Here is a 25,077-nt window from a genome sequence, read left to right on the forward strand (position 1 = left end):
TAATATTATTGGTATACTGTGTCTAAATCTGCAATTAAAACATTTTCTATCAAGTCAAAACAACAAAGGTGTTCATTAATGATGTGAATGATGTACATTTCAATGAGCTTGACGTAGTGTAGGGAGTAAATGAAAGAGAATGTCAAAGAACATGAAGAGCTTTTATGTTTAGATTTTCACCATCCAGCTAATGACGTAGCAGCCTAATAATTTGATAATAGCGGAGGTAGCTTAGGTCTATTCCCTTCTGAAAAAAAAATCATCGTTTGATACAACTTCAGTTGGAAAGATGTCCATGTGGTCATAATTACAGAAGTTACAGCTAACATGAACAGATTGTTATGAGCCATCATCGGCCCACGGTCCGTAAACATCACTGGTTAATAATCAAGCGCTTGCTTTCACAATAAGATACGCAGAGCAGCTGCCATAGCTGCTGTCTGTGGCTCACATAGCAGCTTGCTTTCGCTGCTCATTACATGAGATAAAGCTTGTTTAAAAGACCAGTGTCTGAGCTCCCAAGTCTAAGCCAAGTCACAAGTCTTTGGGGCACAAGTCGACTCTAAAATCTTCTTCACGTGCCACTCGAGTCTCAAAATCGAGTCACCAGGTTTGTTACTGTAGGTTGCGTCAGAAATCAGCAGGAGAATGTTGTTGAAAAAGATTGCATTAGGTACTGAGCCACTGGAGTAGCACATGACTCTCTGTTGTTTTCACATCTTAGCCACTTCTATCAAAAGTGAGAAAAGATATTCGCTAACCTGCATGTGGGGAATTTCTCAGTGCTGCTGTCTATGTCAGTTTAATCTTTCTCTGCACGCACATCCGATCTAAATTAAATCCTGCAGCTGTCATTTTGTGTCCGTGTGTCCTTGTTATTTCTGTTTTATTTACAGTAGTAAAACAGATACAGAACAGAGCAAAATGTTTTACAGTTTTTATTAGTCTTAAAAACTTAAACTTAATTCAAAATTAATCCAAGAAAGCAGTGTAACTCTGCACCAATTCCTGTCGGTTCCATCATATCTCCTGCTGGGGATTCTTGTTCTGATGCAAGGCAGTAAATTTGCAAGTAAAACACCAGAAGCAAATGTTCATCAGTTTTTCGTTTGCTTTCAGTTAAACCTGCCTGCATAAATTTAAGAGATAAATATGGGGGTTGTGTTTCTCCTCCTACCTGAAGAGCTCTACAAATTAACTTACTGTGACACGGACCAAACAACACCTGTAAATCTTTGCTCCAGCATGCAGACAACTCCTCATTCACTGCGTGTCGAGGAAGAGGCACGAGCCTCGTACTTTAGTTCTCCATCCGTGCAATCAATCTGGGACTGCTGAGGTCGATGCAGAACAACTTCAGTACATTCATCCCGTCTGTTCCTCACAATTAAATTAGCTTGGAAAATCAATTCTACCATCTTATGCAAATTAAAATATGCCACTCTTCTTTGGCCTCTCTATTCGTCTTCTGCTTATATTTTCCTTCCCTCTCTTCATGCATCATCTTATCTAGCCTATCAATGTTATGCTGTTTACTCCAAGTCTCCCCTCGTTTGCATTCTGTTTCTCAACCTTTAGTCTACACTTGTCCTTCTTACACACTGAGAGAAGAACAATTCACTCAGCTTCCTGGGTGGAGTGAAATGCAATTAAGCCATAGAAATCAGCAGTCATGACAAACCATGGAACATTTATTATCTAATTTAAAAGAGACTGAAAATGTAAGTTCCTAAATTGTTAATCATAATCTTAACTAACTTCTGACATTAATCCAATATGCCTCAATAGTACCTTATGAATTTTTTAATTTAACAGTGGTGGTGGGGGGGGGGGGGGGAGACTTATTTGCTGACTAATGGCTGAGAAAATATTTTAATTTTATAAAAATGAAGAAGTCAAATAAAAAAAATAGTCAAAAGGTAAGGTCAAAAGGTAAAATGTGAAAAAAAGGCTAAAATGTGAAAAAAACTGACACAGATGAACAAAAGTTCATATAGTTTTACAAGACGCCTTATTTTTTATCTCATACAATTTTTCCATGGATAAACAGAGTTTTCAATCTGATACAGGCTTTTGTATCTGCAAACAGCCAGCTCCTGGTAATTTAGTGGACAACCCTTCTCTTGAATTTTAATGATTTCTTGCATCAGTAAACTAATAGTGTTACAATTCAGATTTTTTAATTGAGGCAGACGTAACAGACCTCCCCAGCATATGCTTGTCAAATGTGCCAAGTTTGCGGGGTTTTTTGCATTGTGTTTTTCCCACTTTAGACTTCCTTTCAATTGTTAGCTCAACTCTCCTCAGACTCAGTTGTTGCAAAGAAGGTATTTGATTACATGATCAAGTTATTATGTTATTCCTTATACCACAATCTCATTGTGGTATACCAACCTTTCATTTCAAAGGTGATGGAAGACATTCTGCCATAAGAATGTGTTTCTTTCAGAAGAAGTAGAAAAATAAGACCATGCTTTGATAAATTTTAAATTGAACAGAAAAGTTAGCATAAACCAACGCACTAGAAATGCTATTTCATATTAGATAAATGTAATTAAATTTTCATACATAAAATCACAAATAAAGGCTCAATCATAATGTTAATTTATTGAACAGAAAGATTCACATCAATCCTTCAACGAGCCAGCAAGGACAACTAGCATTAGATTGTTGCACACTATCTGGCAGAATATAAATGCAGCGTGTGCATTTCAAGTATTTTGATTGGATGATCCGAGCTTGAGGCCATAGGATTTGTGCCCACGGCTGTCTACTGAAAGCGTGTTGGGCATGCGCACTGCCATTTCAGATGTTCATCGTTTAAACATACATTGGTGGGCCAGGCCCAATATCAAGGCACCTCAAGAGGATTTAGCCTACTGAGTCTGTCAGCATTCTGCCCGGGGTAGATATATAGACACAAATGTTTCTAACAGAATTTATTGCTATTTTACGATATCACTCTATAAAGAACCATCCTGTCGCATTGATAATTGTAAACATAGAGCTCTACAGCGACATGTGGTGGGGCCAGCCCCCACAGGCCCCAATTAAAGAGATGCCACAGCCCCTGCTATATACCATATAAACCAGGTTGCCAAGGATGTAATAGACATGTCCAAAAAGCTGACACATTAGTACCCCAGCTCTCACAAGCAATACAAACCCAACATGTGGACCACTACAACGCCACTGCAACTCAAACGTTGCAGCATTAAACCAATAATAGCATCACTAAGTCTCACGCCACGCTATAAAGATGCTTTACCTACGTATGATGTTTCAAACTAAAGTTGAATCTTAAGCCACCACGTGCTCTGGTTAATTCAACTAATAATTATTTGACAACATGGGGCAACTATAAATCATTTAAACACCCCTATCAGAACACAGCAAAAGGTTTATTCATTCAACAATAGTGTTGGATCGGTATCGGGTATCTTCGGATATGCTAAAAAACTAGATTGGTTCATCTCTATCAATAATACAGCAACAACAATTACTATTTCAAATGTTAGTAAACATTTTCTTCTTCCGGCACTCGGTGAAGGCAGATGCTTTTTCTGCTCCTCTCCTCCATGAACCTCTCCTGCTTGTGCTTCTCTGTCTGTATGCTGCTTGGTGATTCTTTCAGAGCCTTTTTTTGCAAATAATCAGAATTGGATCTGATCAGCTGGTCGCTCAACGTAGTTGATAAAATTTTCTCAACGAGAACACCAGGTGCAGGGAAGCCCAGCTGTCTCAAGGGGATACATGCAGCTGGATACACTCCCGATTCCTGGGGGAAGTGGAAGATTGTTTCTGTCTATTTTGTCCATCAATGACGTGGAAGATGTGTACATAATTGGATTTATGATACTAGGATTTCTGCTTATTGGAGTTGGCAGTTTCTGGTATATCGGCAAATTCAGAAGATCTCAGCGGTTATTCTGGCCATGGAAAGGCTGCCAGGAATGTATAATGGATTAAACCAAGCTTTGCACACCCAGACTCAGATGCCGTGAGCAAAACACCAAGCTGGCTCTGGTTCTGGCGCAGCATCACTTTCCAGCTGTGAGCTGAACTTAATGATGAAATGGAATAGATGTCGTGGGAAGTCTGACCTCAATTTACGCAGAAAGACCAACAAATGTGTCTGTTTGGGACTTGCCAAGAAGACGGATCAGCAAAGTCTCGAAGGCTGATGGAAAGTCACAGTCAGGCTGAGACAAAACAATTTTCCTGTTATATGAATTTGGCTCCCGATGCTGGCCTTGGAGGCTGATTATCTCAAACTCTCCTAGATGTTATGCAAATAAGACACCTTACCTCCACTCGCCCCTTCCATGACACCTGTCACATGGAACAGTGCTCCACTGAACTGCTGATAAACATACCATCTAAGACTATGGCTGGAGGGGGGGACTACTAGATAGTCATAGGCCCATACTGACCCACACACACATGAACATGCCGATAGATATTCGCCCTCTGTCTCACCACCTCCGCTGTTTATTTTTACCCCTGGGACAGGACCCCTAGCTTGGATGTGCGAGGATGCGCTGCTCACTTGGGAAAACTAGACTGGGATTCCCCCCACCCATGAACCGATAACCTACGTGTTATACTTATGATGCTATTTTGTGCTGAGGGGTTTTCCCTGCATCCTCATACTGTCCCTTAAGATATAGTGAAATAAATGCACTTTTTCCCCTCAACCATCCCAATGTATTCTTTTCTATATTCTGCAAAAAGGCAGCACCTTGAAAAAGGCAACAAGGCCTCAGTGACCTGTCCACTCATGTTTGTCTTTCTCTTGATGGGTTGTTCTGAAAAGCAATTTCCCCCACTGGGAACAATAATGTAATTTAATTCAATTTAAAACATGTGTTGGTACTTTTATTTACTTATTTATCTATGAAAAAGGTATTTTGAAGACCTTCTCATATTAAGTTCTCGTTCTTAGAAAATTTGCTATATGTTTTATAGTTGGAGGCTATATGTTGCTTCTCTATCTAAGTCCCAATATTCATAGCTTCTCCAAAAACTCTAAAGAACTGTTGTTTGATGTAAGCATCAAGAGTTAGAAATCATGACAGTGTTTTTTTTATTTTGAAATACATTTCTGTTACTGTAAGTGGATGTAATTTAAAAACAGCCATGATGTTTGGTAAGTTGTTCAGATTCTGAGAGCGTCTCCAAGTATGCAGGATTCTGCACTACAGATTGCATCTATAAGAAATTAATTGAGAAATTAATCTTAATCATACAGTAATTAAACCCAGCTAAATAAGTGTTTATACTGAAATGTGAAGGAACTTAGGGTGACAGAAATGAATTAGAAGTTCTCAGAAAAGACTATGTAATTGTGAATTTGAAAATGTTTGGGAGCCTTGGTTTTCACAATTTCTGCCTGATTGGAGCTTGCAAAGTTTGGGAAAAGGAAATTGAGAGAGAGAGTGCCCAAGTTATAAAACTAGTTTTTAAGACTAACAGTTTTAATTGATGTATATCTTTTTTCATGTTTGTGGTAGTGAAGGACCCAAATGCAGAGTGGCTGTGGCAAAACAGAGTTTTTTTAATATTGAAAAAAAAAAGGCATAACAGGTCATGAAACTTAGGTGAAGAATCAGGCATGGTAACAGGGGCTGTATTGGAAAAATGTAGGGTTGACCAATGAGAAAACAGGAGCATAAATACTGGGTGCAGAGGTGGAAAATGGAAAAGTAACCAGATGAACTCATCAGAGTAAATGTGGAGCAGCTGTGGGAGAAGGAAAGCAGGGAAACTCAGGGAGAAAGACAAATTAACATAAATAGAGTCAAGCTGGGACACAAAGAAACAATTATTCAAAGGAAAATGATAAACAAAGACAAGAGAAATAACATCCAATACACAAAAGGACAGAATATAAGAATAAAATAAGAAACTCACAAAATCATGAACTACTAAGCAACAGACCTTAAATGAAAAAAAAAACATAAATGTACCAAGTATGACAGGACCTTTTCAGACATAAATAGACAACAACAAAAGGCTTAAAACATAAACACAAAATAAAACCAAAACCCAAACACCTGGAAAACATGGCATATTTGTTTCTAGATAAAAATTTGCCATTGTTTGTGGCCTGCTTGACATTTAAAAATAAGGTTGAAAACATTTTACTCTTACAGTAATTGATAATGGAGGTCTGTACCAGGTTTTAATAACAAGTTATTCCCTGTAAAGGTTGGGGTGTGTGCAATGTTATTGATTTTGTCATGTGTAGAGATTGGCTGTGGTGTCTTAAGGCACAGAAGAGGAAGAACTGGCGAAAAAGCCAAAAAAAAAAGATTATTTGGATAAGAAATGCTTCTCATTAATTTGACACTTGGCACACATTTCCCTGTGGCCATCTCCTTTTCACCCACGACCCCGCAATGTGAAGCGAAGTCTCAGCAGTGTCCCGGCATGACTCACTGACATTCCCATCAGTTGTGGCGCTTCATTTTCTTCAGAAAAATCCTGCCCCATTAAAAACCTAATGGGCCACACAGAGAAGTACAGCTGTGTTGATATAATGGGGAGCATTCTGAGGCCACACTTTAAGCCTAATGACATGCAGCTTTACCTCTGTCAAACTGCCCCGGCTTTGAGCTGCAATGCATTCTAGACATCAAATCTTCCAAGAATAACGTATCTGGATGTGTTATTTGCCAATTGCCATCTTCATAAATTACTCTTAACTATTATCTAACGTATGCAATGAGAGACAGAAAGTCAAGCAGTATAATGTTGGATTGAAAAAGGAGATCTTTGCACTGCTTCCAGATCATCCAATTTCTCATTAAGGCAGCTTGTATTTGATCTATTTTGTAAAAGATTGTGTTCTTATGCCTGTTCCCATCTTAGGTGTCGACGATGGAGCAGATATTCCCAGAGACATGGTGGTTGGCATATATGAAAGAATACAACTGAGGGAGCTCCGCTCAAATGAAGATCATGTCACCTATGTTTCCAAAGTTGAGCAGTCCATAGTAGGCATGAAAACGGTAAGAATGACAGAATCATGGGTTTTTTATGCCAATGAACCCAGTTGTGATTCAAGCCCTTATTATAATCACTTACCACATTCATTACTCATTAAATGTTTCATCTACAGCTCATCCCTTAAGAGAAGTAATTTCTTCATCTATATACATCATAAGCTATTGCTATCATTGGACTCCCTTGAACAGTTTAAAATAATACTAGGTTCCTGTTGCTGAGCAGTGGCAGCAGGGGGCGTACAACAGCACCCAAAAGGGGGTTGCAACATTAAAGGTTCTACGTTATGCTTATATTGTGGGTTTTTTCAAGCACCTATATGCATATGATATATTGCCTTTGGCACTACAGGGTATTATCGTTTGTGTTGTTATGAAATAGTAGTTATTTTCTGGCGCTAGTTTTCTACCTCGGAAGAAAGACGCTTGCCTTCACATGACATGTGGGGTCACCGGAGAGTCAATGCAGCATGGTATCAAAAAAGAGCAGATGCTGTCGCTGTGCAGATTAGGTGCTAAATAAGCCACCTTGTCTCAACTATGAGCAGAAAATATTCACTCTGCATGACATCACTGCTCGTTGGGTGTGTTGTTTACTGCCCAAGGGTGGCGCGGGCAAGTCAGGTACTTCCTGGAGGGGGCTGGGTAGTGACCGCTCTACGTAGACCTGTCATGGCCTCTCATTTTCCTAAGCCGGGATGGGCTGCTGCTCAGAGAGCAGCATTATGAGGATTACTCAGACATGTGTGAATCAAGCAAAAGATCACTTTGGGCACAATTTTGATGAAGGAATAGCAACCTAATGTAATTATAAGCTTGAAAAGTTGTTTTTGCATGATGTAGGCCTTTTTATTAAAAGTTCCTGAACTCCAATTTAAATTTTTATGATATAAACCCAGCTTTACAATAATCTTATTACAATACATAATTAGATTTACAAAAATAAAAAATCCTCTTGACTTTCCAGAACTTACAAGTTACTTTCTTGTAACCTTCATTGAACTTATTGCTCGTTTTCCTCGTTTTCCTTAAAAAAATGATAAATGTACAATGCCTGGTACCAAGTACCAGGGTATATTATGAACTCATCAAGTAAATAATGGTAGAGTACTTAGTAATATCTTGAACGTACCTAGCAAGTTCCCGAAGTAACCTTTCTATTATGTAGTGCTACCCATTTCTCCGCAGACATTGTGCAAACAAATCTGTTTTAATTTGGTGATATTAACAGATTGTTACATAACACTGTAGCATTTAGAAATAGTGTAGAAACTGTTTCAGAGATTGAAAAAGCAATTTTATGGACAGAAAACATAACGAGACACTGGCAAGAAGGCTTTCCTTTTTTTAATACTATACTATTTTCTCTTGGAATCTTAATTTCTGGGTGAACTGATTATGCCAAACTTCTTTAAAAAAAAAACATCAGATCTGTGGATTTTGTTTAAATCTTATGTTCACAGCAGATTCGCCTACATCCTCTTGCAAGAATTATACTGTAAATAAAAGTGTCAGTTTTTCATTCCTTCTGGCTATTTTTGTATAGTGCAAGGCAAGCTGCATCTAAAAATGAGAGCTTGCCATTAGAAAACAATTCTAGAAATGAAATTTCTCTGGGATGTTCATAGAGGTTTCATGGTCCCGTGGCTCTGAGGAATTTAGTAAGTCCATTACTGTGCCTCAGACATGTCACATTAGCTGCTGTCCAGAGAAAATGGATGGCAGAGCAGTTAAAAACTTGTGGAACTAATGGCATACCATCCGCTTCAACCACACTTTGTTTTAAGTTTCCTCCTACTTTTTCATCCATTCTGTCATGTGGTCAGTAATAGATGAATGAAGCCATGAATGCATGCTTTAATTAGTCTCAAAATTTAATCTCAGCCACTTCCTAACTTTCCAAATGACATTGAAACAATGACATTAAAGAATTGCATGTGTCTATCCCATACCCTCTTGACTTGTGTCTTTTTAGTCTCTCAGTGATAGATGAGTAGCTATGGGATTACAGAAGGAGCTCTGTCTCACCCAAACAATGATGGATTGTCGTGACAGGAAGTGGATGTTCTCACCAACGGGAGCAGCCTTCCATAAAAAGAGCGAGAGTCCTTCTTTAGCACAGTTGTAACATAATTTATTGTCAGATCTATTATAATAAGTGTCTTTCGTGAGTGTCTGATAAAATACTCATGATACATAACTGAATCTGAATAATAGTTTTACATCTAAAAGGGAAGAGAGAGAGAGAGAGAGAGAGAGAGAGAGAGAGAGAGGTGAGAGGTGAGATCTGAGCCTATCTAGCATGTGAATATTATTTGATCTAAAGCATTCTATATTAGCTCTGTCCATATGTTTAGGGTGATTGTCCAGTTGGAAAGTGAACCTTTGTCCCAGATTAGAGCATTTTCACCTTCTCAAAGGTTTTCTTCCAGGATTCAACTTTATTTATCTCAGTCTATCTCTCCATCAACTCAACTCCGATCAGCTTCCCTATCCCTGCTGAAGAAAAGCTTCCCCATAGCATAACACTGCCACCACTATGTGTCACTCTGGTGATGGTATGTTCAGGGGGTTGTGCAATGGTAGTTCTTTCTCCACTCATGGCATTTTGTATTGTCCGCATTTTCAATTTGAGCTCTCTTGGTCAGGCTAGCCTAGGCCAAAGATTTATTCCTGCTCTGACTGGTGTGAGATCAAGCCTACACCATAAAACCATTATTTTTATTTGTCAAATATTTTGAAAACAATGTAAAGCACCATACTGCCTAACAATAATACCTATCCGGGAGACCTTGCCAGGAATTTTCCTTTTAGACTGATAGCAAGAGGCCTTTCAGCCTAATGAGGTTATTACATGTTTTTGGCATTAGTGTAATGAAAGGCTGGGGCTTGAGCCTGTGTACCCTGCAGTTAGGAGATCTGAGGGAAGAGGCGATGAGAAGAGTGTGAAGAGGGTGAAAACATGATTAGATCATGCTCCAAAGGCATGAGGCATAATCGGGTTAAACTGGGAGAGGCACTTGAGGACCAGAAGGAACAGCAACTAGGGTAAAAAAAATATACACCAGATTAAATGCACTTACTGATCTCATTTGTTTTGTGAAAGAATCTCGGACTGTAAATAGACATTTAATTTAAAATACGTATTGGACTACATTTTGTCGGTTATTAACGTTGAGTCAGCAATCCCTGTCAGGCTAACAGGCTGTCAAGCATCTCCCTATCCATCTCCCAGAAGAAACCCTGGAAGCGGTCACTGCAGGTGCAGCTCCAGGATGAGCCTAAAATGTCCATACAGTTGCCTTGCCCCGAGGAGATTATCGGCCTACACCCTTTTAGCCGCTCCTCGTCAGTAAAAGTTATACTTCTTGACAGTTTGACAGGCACTTTCTGCACCCAAATCTGCAGCTGGACAAACTTTCTGGTTATTATCCAGTTGGCCAGCAAAAAGTGCCAAGTTTAGAGTGTGATTGTCCATCTCCCATGCTCTGTATCCTTCATTGCCATCATGTGTGAAAGCATTTTTTTTTTTTTAGTTTTATGCCGCAAATAATTTTTCACTTAAGAGCTCTTGAGAGTCTTGGAGCTGATGGATATGTGACCAGTCTGTTCCCACATGCCCGTGTGTCTCTGGGATTACATTTTGTGTCCATCACACTGGAGTTTAATTTAAACCAGATAAAATACGGTGCATAACACATCCGGTTAGAAGAAAGTCTGATTTAGAGCTGCTTAAGCTGCTTGTTCGAATCATTTGAAACCCTCTCAAGTCATTTAACGACACGTCTGTTTCACCTCCTCAGGTTCTCTCTGTCCCTCACCGGAGATTAGTCTGCTGTAGTCGACTTTTTGAGGTAACAGACGTCAACAAGGCACAGAAACAGGCAGCACACCAGAGAGAAGTCTTCCTCTTCAATGATCTCATTGTGGTAAGATTACTGTCCCACCAGAACCTTCTTACAGCCTTTCAGGTTAAACATATTCTGCTCCTCAGGTTCATTCTAAAGAGAAATAAAGTCATTGTTAAACATGATTTCATATTCTGAATTGACAAGCACAACAGAAAGACATCTTATTTCTAATTTCTTGAAGGAAGGACAACTAAAAACCTGACCCAGCACATTTGTTGTCTTCCCCGTTAAAGCTGTTAAAAAGGTTAATCATTTCTTGCTATTTTTTTTCTTGTAGTAGCATAATCCTATGCTAAAATTGTTAAAAACTGCCACCTTCAATTTAATTCTATATATTTAGTTGGGGAGGATATCTCACATTAAGAGTTGCTTTCTTCAAAGTTACTGGTGCCACAATTTCTGGCATCCCTGCTCTAAGAGCATTCTACCCTCTGTTTTGCAAAAACAACAGCATTTAGTCTTTTGTAATATTTCACAATATTGGGGCATAGAAAGAGTATGATGGCTGTACAGTTTCATACACTCTTCTCTAAATATCACCCTATTGAGATGGCAATGAAAGAAGGTTATCTGGTGAACTAACTCAGTTTTGATTAGGCCGTATATTTTAGATTATTATCCTTCAAGAACAGCCAGTGTTAACGTGTTTTCAGTTTTCTATCGGACAACACTTGATTTTATTTAATATGTCCCATTATTTAGAAGGGTTTAAGATGCCATGCACCCTGGCAAGGTTCCAGTATCGCAGATCATTCATCGTTCTTAACAGATCACAATATGGGCTTTTCATCCTCTCTGTAATACCAGACCCACCTGCAAATACTCACAGTGGATTGTAACAAATTACACAAATTGACATTTGTGATGGTCAGAGATATAATGCTTTTTCCTAGGTGCAGATGGCATCCGACAGATATTATTTCACTTTTTTAAGGGTATGATTTTGATTTAGCAAAATCAGATGAATTGCTTGTATTTGCTTTTATACATCTTCACCACGGGTGGCACTAATCATGGATAGCGAGGTCGATCAATAACATTAATACAGTCTCATCTCTGTCTGATCCCCGTTTCTGTAAAGCTAGCCATTTTATCTGAAAAAAAAAATCTTCCTGAAAATAAACACCCACACAAAAATCCAATGATGCGTTCATTATTCCCCTACTACATCTACAAGGATACAGCATTTTCTTGGCGTATATGTGGACGTAAACTTGATTGGATGGTTTCTACTTAAACTGATATTAGGACCATTTTCTAAATACACATTGTTTGGAACCAGTGCAACCTTTCTTTCATAAACTAAGAATGCTTTGGCCTTTCGTGGTCAGAGATGCTCAGTTGCCTTTTGACCAACTCATCGCTGCTTCCCATGTAAGTAGGGACAGCAGTCTTGCATAACTACTAAAAGGCCAGGGCGTCAAACTGCTTTACTGAAAATTCTCCTTTTGTGAGCTATCAGGGAAGTCAGGATAAAGCATGAAGGAGGAAGGCATGAAGGATGAATGTGTTATTAATGAGCAGTGAGGAAATCTGTAGGTTGGTTTTATGGAAAAAGGGGTAAGGAAGTAGTGATGGTAAGATGGATAGATGGTTTGGAGCTAGCCTGGCCAGACCTACACAGTAAGTCTGTCTGGGAAGGCGCAATATGCTCCGGCCTAAAACAGACCGGACCAATCACATGGCTGGAGGTGGGACTTTATGAAGCGCCACTCTCACCAGCAGAATTACCCATAATGCAGCAGCGCTTTCCTGTAACCATAACAGTCAAGATACATATGGATATTTATGTTGCTTGGTGCCTTGGAAAATTAACAAAGTACATGTGAGTACAACATTTAACTGACATTTATATTTTTTGACAAAAGCAGCAAAAGTCGCACATCGCTTGGTGTTTTTTATGTCACAGCCGTAGTAATACTATTGGTGCTAACCTGATGACGCTGACCCTCTTAGTCCTGTCTTTGAAGTTGAGCTCTATCAGCCCCTTAACAGACTGATAAGCAGTGTCTGCAGCGTAAGTCAGTCTGGTTGCCCAGGCTAGTTTGGAGCCATACGCGGCAATATGTGCATCTGTCACGGTGAGAAAATAGAAGCGCCGCAAAACAAACCTCGCAATTTACCAGTCTTGCTATGTTCTAACACTCGCACAGGGAGATGAGACATGGATCATGACAGAAAGAATGAGATCACAAATAAAAGCAGCGGAAATGAGCTTCTTCCCTAGGGCGGCTGCGCTCATGCCTTAGAGATGGGAGTGGAGTGCAGTCATCTTAAGGGTCCTTTTAATGGAGCCACTGCTCCATTATCGTCAGTCCAGGTGATTCTGGCATCTGATCAGGATTGCTCCTCAGTACCTTCCTCCAAAGTTTTTCCAGTCTGGGGGGAGATCCTGGGGCAGATCCAGATTACACTTCAAGGTGATATATATCACAAATTGCCTTGTAATGTCTTGGGATTCCCCTAGAATGAGCGAGAAACTGTCACCAAGGAGAAGATGGATGGATGGATGGATGGATGGATGGATGGATGGATGGATGGATGGATGGATGGGTGAATGAGGTAAGGAGGAAGGCATTATAGATGACAGAGGAACCCACCTCCTTTATCCCTCATGAAGGAGGTGGGTTGAAAGACACAAAGGTTAGGGAGGTGAGGATGAGGAACGAAGGGGTAAGGACAAGGGAGGTAGAGATGGGGGAGTTAGGGATAAGGGATGAGGGGATGAACACTTTGAGGTGCGAAAGGATATTTTTGCTGTGTAATTATTGAGATGTGGTTTAGTTGTGTTCCTGCTCCTGAGAGTTAACACATTATCTGCATTAGCTGCAGAAACAATTCCTAACTTGAGCCTGGGCAAAGGCATATAAACTTTAATAAAATAAAAAAAAACTTGAATAAAGATTTAAAATGACTGCTTTGTTTTCTTATGTTTTCCCTTTTCTGCCCTCAAAAGCTCAACCCCACAGTTGAAGGCATTAAAGCTGCTTCCTTCGCTGTGACAGCTGCAATGCACCACCTCCTCTGAAAGCTTCTCATCTGTTATTTTGTTTTATAGCGCAGAACTCTTGAGCTATTCCTTCTAATAATAGGCAGTGGCAAATGTGGTGCAGCCTCTGAAGAAAAGGTCGGTCCTCTACAGAGCTGTTTCAGAAGCCGGTGATAGAGTTTCAAGCGATTTAAAGTTTTGTAGAGCATTGAGCGATCATATTTTTAATGTTGGGTATAATTAATGTTCTCATTAGGAGACACATGAGGATCATTTATCCAAAGCATTTAACCACACTAATAATTATGTCAAGCACTGATATCAGTTTAGTGAGACACACTGCAGCAGCGCAGCCCTTTTTCTCCAGTTTTTACCACTGAAGCATTAAAAATAACTTGAAACTGCAGGAATGGAGGTCGAATAGACAATTTAAAGAAAGTGCTGAAACAAGTTGGCCTCCAACGTCAAAGCTGAATTTTGTGCAGCTGAAACTAACAGAAAACAGGGAAAGAACTACCTTGAAAAACCTTACCAAAGAAATCAAAAGACAGACTGAGGCTTTATATTTAATTTGTCTCTTGTTCCAGGAGCTTTAACATGTCAAGGGGTGTTAAAGTGCTATTGTGATACATCTGTTTGATGCCACTTGCCTGGAAAAATTATCCCAAACTGTATCATTGTAAAACCAATTTTCCTCAATTTTCTCTATTTGGAAGGTCATTCAGTGAAAAAGCTCCACATCATCTCTAATACATCCTGATGCAGGTTTGCCGCTGAGTTATTTTTCTTTCAAATGAAAGCAGTGGTGCTCGGTCTGACACTTTGAAGGTTAGAGTGAACATTAATACTGTCTTGTCCTCCCTTTGAATGCGTTTTAAAAGACTGAATAGTTTGTGTTTCTAGGGCGTTTTTTTTTTCTTATTTCTTGCAGATTCTGAAGCTTTGTCCAAAGAAGAAGAGTTCTGCCGCCTACACTTTCTGCAAAGCTTTGGGCCTACTTGGCATGCAGTTCCATCTTTTTGAAAACGAATGTAAGTGACCATTATGTACTTGCCACTTAGAAATAATTGGTAGAAATTTCAGTAGAAAATGTAATTCTACAAATATGTTCGTTTCCCAACTGATCAAATAGTGGCATTTAAAATTGAGGCCATGACATGCAACCCCCTGTAACATTAAAGCAAGAGAGTAGAGGCTCTGAGATCGGCCTGGAGTGCTTCCCCTTGAATAATTACTTCATGACACTTAAGATTCACTCAGCCTAGACACATGATAGCGTCAGACATACGGAAGGACACATTTTACAGTGAAACTTTAGATTAAACTTTGTTTAAAGGTTTCACATAAATACAAACAAAAAAACGCTGCTATATATCCGTACATCAATAGCTGTGCCTTCCGACAGACAAAAGCTCTGCCAACAAATTCTGCTCAAGTGGTTTGAGCAGTGTGTTTACTTTCTGAAAAGGCTCCAAGTATTCAGTTTGATCCCTACAGACTGCCCCCATGGGTCCCTGAGCAAGACCCTTGTACCCAGATTGCTCCCCCGGTGTCACTCAGTGTAGGCAGCTCACTGCTCCCTCAAGGATGGGTTCAACAAATAGACAAAATTTCCCCTCTGTGGGACTATAAAGGGAAATCTTCTTCTTCTTCTTATGAACACTAAAATCGTTTGACTCACTGATAGGGAAAAGTTTATTAATGTGTATTTTTGCCAAAACACACACTTGGTCAAATATTTGCTCCTCTGAGGTAAATAAAAAAATAAAACAGTGTACTAAAAAAAAAAAGTCCTAATCATGTTATAAACTGTTTTCTATCCACCTTCCTATGTAAACTACCGGTGCTGCAATGCCAACCCCACCTTGTACATAAACAGGTATTACAGATATAATACCCCCCCCCCGATACAAAATTACTAGCAAATTTCTTAATTTTGCTTGACCTGAAAAACATGTTTGCCACTATGAGTGTGTAGTTCAATCATGTGTGATTCCAAGGAAGAAAAAAAAGCTAATAGTATGAGCGAACCCTTGCATAAAATGGCAGCGTTCGGTGTTGCATTCATACTAAGGCAAATATTGGCTTTGTGGTAGCTATTAGTAGCGTCCTCGGACTCTTCCTTCCTAACGAGCTCGCTCTGCACTGTGTGTCCCATGCCAGCCAACATAAAGATCACTTTGACCATCTGTAGATGTTTGTGTCTGATCCCCTGCCATGAGTCGAATGTACTTGCTTGGTGTTTTTTGTGCGTGTGTGTTTATGTAGCAGTGTCACAGTGCCACCAAGGGGCCCGGCTTACCTACTACAGGGTTTTTAGTGGTGCTGTGTTATTTTGTGTGGACGAGGTCTAAAGGCTGGTTCACGCAGCCTGCATCCTTGTCTATCCTCGGGAAACACCCCACACGATGGGATATCGGGGCATATGATGAATAACCGCGATTTGAGGTCGAAGCGGTCCCAACGTTCTACCGAGCGGATCAGATCACTCTTAGCACACGGCAGGGAATATCTCTTAAAATCATCTTATGCGCCGCGCTGATAGTCGGAGTCTGTCGCAAGGGGAAGATTGGGGCAAAATCCTGCTGTGTGAACCAGCCTTAAACCTAATTTACTTTCTTTCATTTCCTTTACGCAATTTATTTATTTATTTTGTCAACTATTGGGTTTGTTTTGCAAGATTTTGTGATGAACTATTAAATCGTTTAGAAGCCTTAGCTTTATGTACTGATTTTGTCTTCTAAATAGTCCTGATATGAGCAGTAGAACAAAGAATGCATGAATTTTCCGTTATTACAAATCTCCGCTTATATCTTTGGCTCAATGATTTGTACAAAAAATATGTTAAGGTAAAATTAACATAGCATGTGAAACTTTTTGAACTGAAGAGTTTAGAAACATTTATAAATTTCAGCTTTGTCTAAAGGCCCCCTCATACTTGCATATAGAGTCCGCCTGAGCAGACTCTGAGCAGACAGGTGCGCGCAGAGCTCAGTTTGTACGTACGGGTACACGGTGTCACACTATAAACTGCTCGGCGGCAAGAAGTCTTCAAATCGAATTGTTTTATATGTGACACAGCTTAATATGCTGTGCTGTTTCAAGCAGGCAGTCGGAAGGACATCCAGCATCACAGTCCCCATCTGTGCACACTGACAGTTGTGCGGTCGGTGCCTGCTGGAAAAGAAACGGCTTTAGGTGCTCAACTCGCTAATCAGACATGTTGCCATCCCTTCTTTTGCTTTGTCACACTGGCATAAAGTGTGGGAACTGTAGGAATTTGTCACAAGAAATGTGAGCAGTAGATACGCTCAACCATAAAGGGTAAAACGTCCGCGGAGAGTCAGGGCGGAGTCCATGCGGCTCACAGTATGTGCACAGTACGCTCAAGTATGTGGGAGCCCTACGATTCAAAAGTTATTTTTTACATTTGCAGCAACACAATAATTGTTTTCTCTCTTTTGAGACCAATCCAAACTCTTTTGAACTCCACAGACTACCCTCATGGAATCACAATCCTCTCCCCGTACGGTTCAGAAAAGAAGCAGGTGCTCCACTTTTGTGCCCAAAGTGCTGAGGAGCTGCTCAAGTTTGTCGAAGACCTGAAGGAATCGATTGCAGAGGTGTCAGAGATGGAGCAGATTCGCATCGAGTGTGAGTGTGTTTGGTTTATCACAGAGACAGTTGTTCACCATTAAAACGACAATAAAAATCTCATGGTCTTTTTTTTTAAGTTGCTGCTACTGATGTATGTATTTGTAATTAATTTGCTGTTACTTGTTCCAAGGAATAATCCTCATTATTTTAATAGTAATGTGCCCTGCAACTTTTTCCCACATTATTACCAAAGCAGTCCTTTTTTGTGTGTGACACTCTTCAAATTTTGTTGCAAACAACAAGCAAATCAGAGAAGAGGCATGCATTAAGAAATCGTTTGATTTTTATTCATGAGGACATTAGTTTACAACTCAAACAGACTGTCATATAGCTGTTAACTGGGGTTTGCGGTGTGATGTGCTTCTGAAAGTCTCCAGACAATAGCACAGTTAACCTTGCCTGCACTTTGACATGTATGAAAAGCTTCACATCAAGAAACTCTGTCCTGGCAGAGAGCTTCAATGAGAGCATCCCTACTGGGATTTGAAGCAAGTCCCTTACCTTTCACAGCGAGGGAGGGCCTGCAGCTCAGGGAGTAAAGAGGGAAAAAGATGTGAAGACAGACAGAAGTTAAATAAGAAAATGCTATGTTGGTTTGGTTTGAGATCAATGTGCAGGCAACAAAGACACCAAAGAGAAGATTTATTAAAACAAGTAAATTATTGAATGGTTCTCTGGATTCAGAGGAAAAATCCAGGACGGAACCGAGGAGGAGAGTTAAGCTGGATATAGGATATATACTTAATACTCAACATGTTTCGCTTCTACTTTCCTCAAATTCATGGTCATCATTAGAAGCACCTAACTCAAAGGTAGTTTTAATCTTTTTTAAACAGAATTTGAATGTTGCACGCTATCGGAACAAAAATATTTACTCGCTATGATTGGAAACAACAAGCAGTCATCATCGAGTGTGAAGTTTAATTAAAAAGATGAAGAGTTGGGTTTTGAATTTAGATACGAGTGTGGGAGGGAAAGGCAATGAGAGAGTAATGGTGTTTGTGTACAAACACCTTTAAATGTGTTGCCTTTTGAAAGACACGGGTAAACTAGTAAATATTTTTGCTCTTTACATCACCATTCATCAGTCTACTTCCCTATGGATCAGTCTCAAGGTGTTGATGAGGGGGATTGTTTTTGTTTTTCTTCTTTACAGGGGAGCTGGAAAAGCAGCAAGGAGCCAAGACCCTCTCAGTCAAAAGCAACGGGACAAAGCTAGAGCTCCGCAGCAAACAGGGCTCCTTATCAGGTGTGTGTGTGCCAGAGAGAGCTGAATGCTTTTGAAAAGAACTGATCACCTGAAGGCATACAGTGTCAATATCTAAATAGGCTATTTGTCATTAGATATGCAGACATATCTATTTTCTGTTTAGAACTTCAGAATTTACTGTACCTCCAAATATACCGTATCTTTTCAGACCATAAGGCGCACAGTGAATTAAGGTGTGTTTGTGCGTCTTTGTCCACATATAAGGCGCACTGGATTATAAGACAGACAAAATATTCTTCCCGAGTGTGTAATGTCGCTCTGCCCCTTCACGTACACAGCTCTCTCCTGAGAGACAAAGCTATCCGTCACTGTCATGAGAAAACAGTGGTCGGTTGGAGCAGCTCAGTGTATCAAGCTCGGTGTCACATATAAAAGAGTTTGACGTGAAGACTTCTTGCAGCCGAGAAGTTTATAGTCTGACAAGTACCTGTATGCGTGGACTCCGTGCAGAGTCCGCTTCGAGTGCGCGCGGACCTCCGTGAAGTGATCTACGCCCGAGTATGTGGGGGCCTTTACATGACTGCACGTCTAGTTTTGACATTACAGTCAGGCAGTCTTGTAGACAACTCAGGGGTCTGATTAGGTAGTGACACAGTGTACCGTAATGCTCCAAATATCCACTGAGCAGAGCTTCATTGCTTACCAAAGTCGTACCTACACATTTTAACAGATTTTTAAGCGCATTTTACCAAATAAAATTAGTCAGTAAGCACAACTTTATCATATATAAGCTGCATCGGATCATAAGGCGCACCATCAGTTTATGAGAGAATTTAATTTATTTTAAGTGTGCCTTATAGTCCGAAAAATACGGTAATTTTCATGTAAAACAAAATCTTAAATTTTTCTTTTGTGTGCCTATGGAGGGACTTGTCTTTAGAAATGGTGTCATTACCTTTTTCCTCTAGATCAGTATCAACTTTTGTTTTAGTGATATCCTCAGAAATTTTTCTCTTACATACTTAACAAATATAGAGTAATTGAATTTATTCTTAATAACGATGTAAAAATATGATGTTATCAATCTATAAAGCATAGATGTGTATTTGAAAATTAAATATAAACTAGTAACTGTGTTTGGCAATAGTGCCTGTTGTACTTTTCATGTCTTGTCACAACCATAAACGTCACTGCATATTTAGAGAATGGCTTTAAATGACAAATTAACACACTGAGCATATACACATGAAAGGAAAAAGCTGTGCTGGTCAGATGAGAAAAAATCTTAACATTTTGTCCTACCGCCTGAACGCTACATGGAGCATAAAACTGACACTGAACACACCATCCTCAAAATATAACACATTCAACAACCAATGGGAATCAGCTTCAGCTGTTTTGAAAAAAAAAATATTGCAGTAGAGAGTTAAAACAGATTCAAATTCAACCACTACTATGGACTATACCTGCAGAGACACAGGAAACATTAATACGCATAACTTCAGGCAAAAATAAATTAACCAAAAAAAAAAAAATCACTTTCGTACTTAAAAATCTTTGTTCTTCCTAAATTGGCAAGGTCTGCCATAGGGTGCTTCTTCTTCACTTGCACTGAACAAAGCATGTAGAGGGAATTTTGGATTTTTAACTTCTTCCTAATTGGATGGGTAACAAGTGAGCCATTTCACAGCCACCCCCAGTCTCTTGTACTTGTAAAATGTATAGTCTCTCAGCTTTGCTATACATGTATCACCATGTATGGTGATACATACGCCCCCTCAGCCTCATTGCATTCGCTGTGGCTGATGTATTTTACCCCCCTGGGACAGGAACCTAGGGGTATGCGTGTGTAAGCACTGCTCCCTTGGGGTACTGGACTTGGATGCCCCCCACACCCGAACACCCTCCTACCTGAAATATCTCTGCTTATGATGTTGTCTCTATGTTTGCTTCTTTTTTTGTGCTGAGTTTTTTTTCTTGCATTGATCGAATTGTCAGAGAAACAGTGCGACTAGTGCACTCTTTTTATTCCCTCAACCATCCTAATGTATTCCTTTCTCCACTCTGCAAGAAGGCGGCGCCTGGCAAGTCTCCCATCTACCCATGTATGTCTTTCTCTTGATGGGCTGTACTCAAACAAAATTTCCCCCATAGGGGACAAATAAAGAAATTCAAATCAACGAAATGTGCACTTTAGTTCTGTTTCAAAAGCACATGGTGCAAGGTTTGAAGTTATATATTATTTATTTTCTTTCTCATACATCCTCTTACAATTGCCCGACGTGTAAAATTAGTTATTCTCTATTTCCAGCAGCTGCCTCTGTAGTCTAGATTAATTAGTTTATGAGAGAGTGATTTGGGACGAATCCTCTGGCCGTGCACATCTTTCTGCAACTTTGTTGATTATTTGCCGTAATCGATGCATTAGCAAGAGAACGTTGGCTAACTTCAATATTCATAGCTTTCTTACCTCAGAAGACATTACGCCTCTGAACAAAAGACCTGTGCAGTCTCAGCGGCAGTTGCTTTTCCTCTTCTCCCACGCACGTACACTGGTGTCATTTCAGCTTGCCGCCAGAGGGGGCAGACGTCTGCAAAAATCCTGAAACTCACACTATGCTCCTTTAAAAAATATATATTTTTTACTCTGAACTCTTAAACTCAGAGCCTGGTCCGCATTGCCGGCAGTAAGTCGGACTCGTTTCTAGTGAGAGTTGGACTCCGCCAAGGTTGCCCTTTGTCACTGATTCTGTTCATAACTTTTATGGATAGAATTTCTAGGCGCAGCCAAGGTGTTGAGGGGATCCGTTTTGGTGGCCTTAGGATTGCGTCTCTGCTATTCGCGGATGACGTGGTCCTGGTGGCTTCATCAGGACGTGATCTACAGCTCACACTGGAGCGGTTCGCAGCCTAGTGTGAAGCGGCCGGGATGAGGATCACCGCCTCCAAATCCGAGACCATAATCTTGAGCCGCAAAAGGGTAGAGTACCTCCTCCGGGTTGGGTAGGATGTGCTGCCCCTAGTGGAGGAGTTCAAGTATCTTGGGGTCTTGTTCATGAATGAGGGGAAGATGGAGCGGGAGATTGACAGGCGGATTGGTGCGGCGTCTACTGTGTGCGCTGTACCGGTCCGTTGTGGTGAAGAGAGAGCTGAGCCAAAAGGCAAAGCTCTCGATTTACCGGTCGATCTACGTTCCTACCCTCATCTATGGTCACGAGCTTTGGGTCATGACCGAAAGAACAAGGTCCCGGATACAAGCGGCCAAAATGAGTTTTCTCCGTAGTGTATCTGGGCTCTCCCTTGCCACTGCTCCTTCACGTCGAGAGGAGCCAGTTGAGGTGGCTCGGGCATCTGGTTAGGATGCCTCCTGGACCCCTCCCTGGTGAGGTGTTCTGGGCATGTCCTACCGGGAGGAGACCCAGAGGGAGACCCAGGACACGCTAGAGAGACTATATTTCTTGGCTGGGATGGATGAACTCTTAACAGGAAAATAGCTTGAATACTTACCACCAGCATGCTGCTGACTCTCCTGTTTCTCCCTCTTTTCTAGGAAACACAGAGATAGATGAAAGAACCGGACACAATGCAGTTGAGGTAAGTGCTTTGAGATAGGTTTAAGTTCCCAGCAGCAGGTAAGTCATTGGATTCAGCATCAGGGCAGGATGAGATAGGATGAAAAACCAGGACTAGTCGTGTGCTTAGGACTTCAGGCGTCAAGCAGGCGTGGGTGAGGAGTGTGAATGTGTGAGTGAGTGTTACTGGGTAAAGTGCAGCGGGCGAGTAAGGTCACCCAACATTATTAAATAAAAAGGCCTGAACTTCATCTGCGATGGTGGTTTGGGTGGGTTAATACAATCTTAGCAAATATACCCTATGTCTTTTCATTCTCCAAAAGTTTTAATTAGTTTGACATGCTCTGAAGATTATGACATTTGCACTGACAACTTAATTAACATGGGAAAATACAGGTGGAGAAATGTGACAATTACTTGACCTAGAGTCTCTACCGCCCCACCCTTTTGTTAGGGCTCCAAGGGGAACATGTCAGGCGGACATTTTGTTCAAGTAAAAGAGCAAGCCAACTACTGTACCACCCTGTATCTCAAGGGTCCAGATAACCTTTCTGAGTCCTTTATGTGGCCGTGGAGAGGAAGGTGGACATAAAAAGCCAAATGCAAGACTCATCTTGACATTTTGTGGCTGTTTATTTCCACACAGTTCTTTGGTGACTTGTAAGGCTATGGATCTTACGTTCTGTGCCTACAAATGTCCCATTTAATGTTTTATATTTCATCATATTGCAACCATAAACATCAGTACATCTTAATGAGATTTTATGTGATAGACAAACACAAAGTGGCACAGAATTATAAGCGAAGGGGAAAGCATACAAGGCTGTCCTTTTTAAAAATAAAATAAAAATAGCACTAGTAATTGGGGTGTTGGTTGTATTCAACCACCTGAGTCAATATTTTGTAGAACCACCAAGTTTTTATGTTATGTCTCAAACATCTGTGCAAAATAGCTGAAGGAGTTAATATGGATGAAAAGCATTTTTGAATATCAATTTTGAAGTCTTGCTACAGATTTTCTAACACATGCAAATGCTTTGATCCAGGCTATTCATGTATAGCAGTAGGTGAATATTTTGGGTCATTGGCCATCTAGAAGGAAACTAGTCACATGTTTTCTGCAGTTTATAACAGATTTTTTTTTTTAGGGTTGCCCTGAATTCAGCTTGTCTATGTTCTTATGAACTCTGATCAGCTTATCTGTCCCTCTTTATGAAAATAATCCCCACAGCACGATGTTGCCACCACTGTGCTTCACAGTGGGCATTGTGAGCTCACGGTCAAGTGCAGTGTTAGTTGTTCACCCCAATGCATTTTGCATGTAGGTAAGTTCAAGTTTGATCTCATCAAATGGGAGAACCCTTTTTTCCACATGTTATCTGTGTCACCCACATTCCAAATAAGACCAGATATAGCTCCTTGTCAACAGTGACGTTCTTCTGGCCACAATTCCACAAAAGCCAGATTTATAAAGTTATAGTTTTTGTATTGACAGATTCTCCTACAATTTAACCTTGTGCTTCCTCACAGCCCCTTTAATTAATACTCTCCTTGCATCAACCGGTCAGTGTAGGTGGATGGCCATGTTTTAGTTAGAAAGTCAATTGGACAATATTGTAGAGTAAGAAGAGTGAATACAAATGCAATGTATTCATATAAAATACTGAAACCGTTAGGAACTCAGGAACCGGACCCGATCTTTTAGACAACACCAAAGCAAGTTTGACGATTTCATTTAAATAATAGCTGTAGCCAGTGAACGAAAGTACGGGAACTGGTTCTGACAGCTCTTAACAGGATTCGTCACAGAAGGAGTCGCAGACACAGGAGTTCAGCCCAGAAGCGGTTAGTCGGTGGAGTGGCAATCCTGAGACAGTCCAAGGTCATACACAGGCTGACAGAGAAAAGCAGAGGCACCAGTGGGGCAATCCAACTGGCTTAGTCCAGAATCCAGTCTAAGGTCAGGAATCCAAAACAATCCAACAGGCAGGAGTACAGAAGGGCTAGGCAGAGTCAGGGGACAGGCAAAGGTCTTGTCCAGATACCGAGAACCAACCGGAGAGTCCGACAAGGGCGAATCATACAGGCGGAAATCCAAAAACATGATCAGAGTCACTCATAGGTAGGAAAGCAAGGAACGCTGGATGGTCTACTCACACAAAGGTTTTCATGAATCTGGCACCAGAGCTCAGAAAGAGCAAGGCTTAAATAGCGTCACGCTCAGGTGAAACAGAAACAGTAATCAGACACAAACAGGTGCATGCAATCAGGAGAACTACCAGAGTGCATAGGATGATGTCAGCAGCCAACAGCAGGAGCAGAATCATAGCAATAGCTTTGAACATGACAGAAAATTGTCATGTTCTAAAATGATTTAGAACTGTGCCATAAACTGCATTGTTCTACTAAATACAAACTCAAAAAGATAAACTGAAGTTTATGGATGTTGCATATGACATTCTACATCTCGAAACTTGACAGGGTTTAGGTTAGCCAAGGAACTAGGATGATATCTAAAAGTGCAATGCCTCAATGCTGTTCAAAAGGAGCAGTAGAAGAAATTTAAACATGTCCATATTCAGAGTTGATTCCAATGCTTTCTGTTGTCTTATATTTCACCCCAGGTCAATCTTCATGGTTGTCTGAGCTACCTTCTTCCTAATCTGCAATACACCCAACAGTAAATGTCAGGGGCTGGTGGGGAGCGACTGGCTGTCGAGGCACATTTATC

The 25,077-nt window shown here is 40.5% G+C and overlaps 1 protein-coding gene across 3 annotated transcripts in view; it reads left to right on the forward strand.

Annotated features, from left to right (window-relative positions):
* The window catches only part of iqsec3a (IQ motif and Sec7 domain ArfGEF 3a), a 137,242-nt gene that overhangs the window by 106,504 nt on the left and 5,661 nt on the right, over positions 1 to 25,077 (forward strand). For all 3 annotated transcript variants that reach the window (XM_036149021.1, XM_036149022.1, XM_036149020.1), the window contains 6 exons: positions 6,874 to 7,013; positions 10,811 to 10,936; positions 14,839 to 14,938; positions 17,403 to 17,561; positions 18,721 to 18,813; positions 22,325 to 22,368. In XM_036149021.1, coding sequence (XP_036004914.1) covers positions 6,874 to 7,013; positions 10,811 to 10,936; positions 14,839 to 14,938; positions 17,403 to 17,561; positions 18,721 to 18,813; positions 22,325 to 22,368 — 662 coding nt within the window. The remainder of the gene's footprint in view (positions 1 to 6,873; positions 7,014 to 10,810; positions 10,937 to 14,838; positions 14,939 to 17,402; positions 17,562 to 18,720; positions 18,814 to 22,324; positions 22,369 to 25,077) is intronic.

The sequence above is a fragment of the Fundulus heteroclitus genome, chromosome 17 (assembly GCF_011125445.2).
Source record: "Fundulus heteroclitus isolate FHET01 chromosome 17, MU-UCD_Fhet_4.1, whole genome shotgun sequence".
Lineage (NCBI taxonomy): Eukaryota > Metazoa > Chordata > Actinopteri > Cyprinodontiformes > Fundulidae > Fundulus > Fundulus heteroclitus.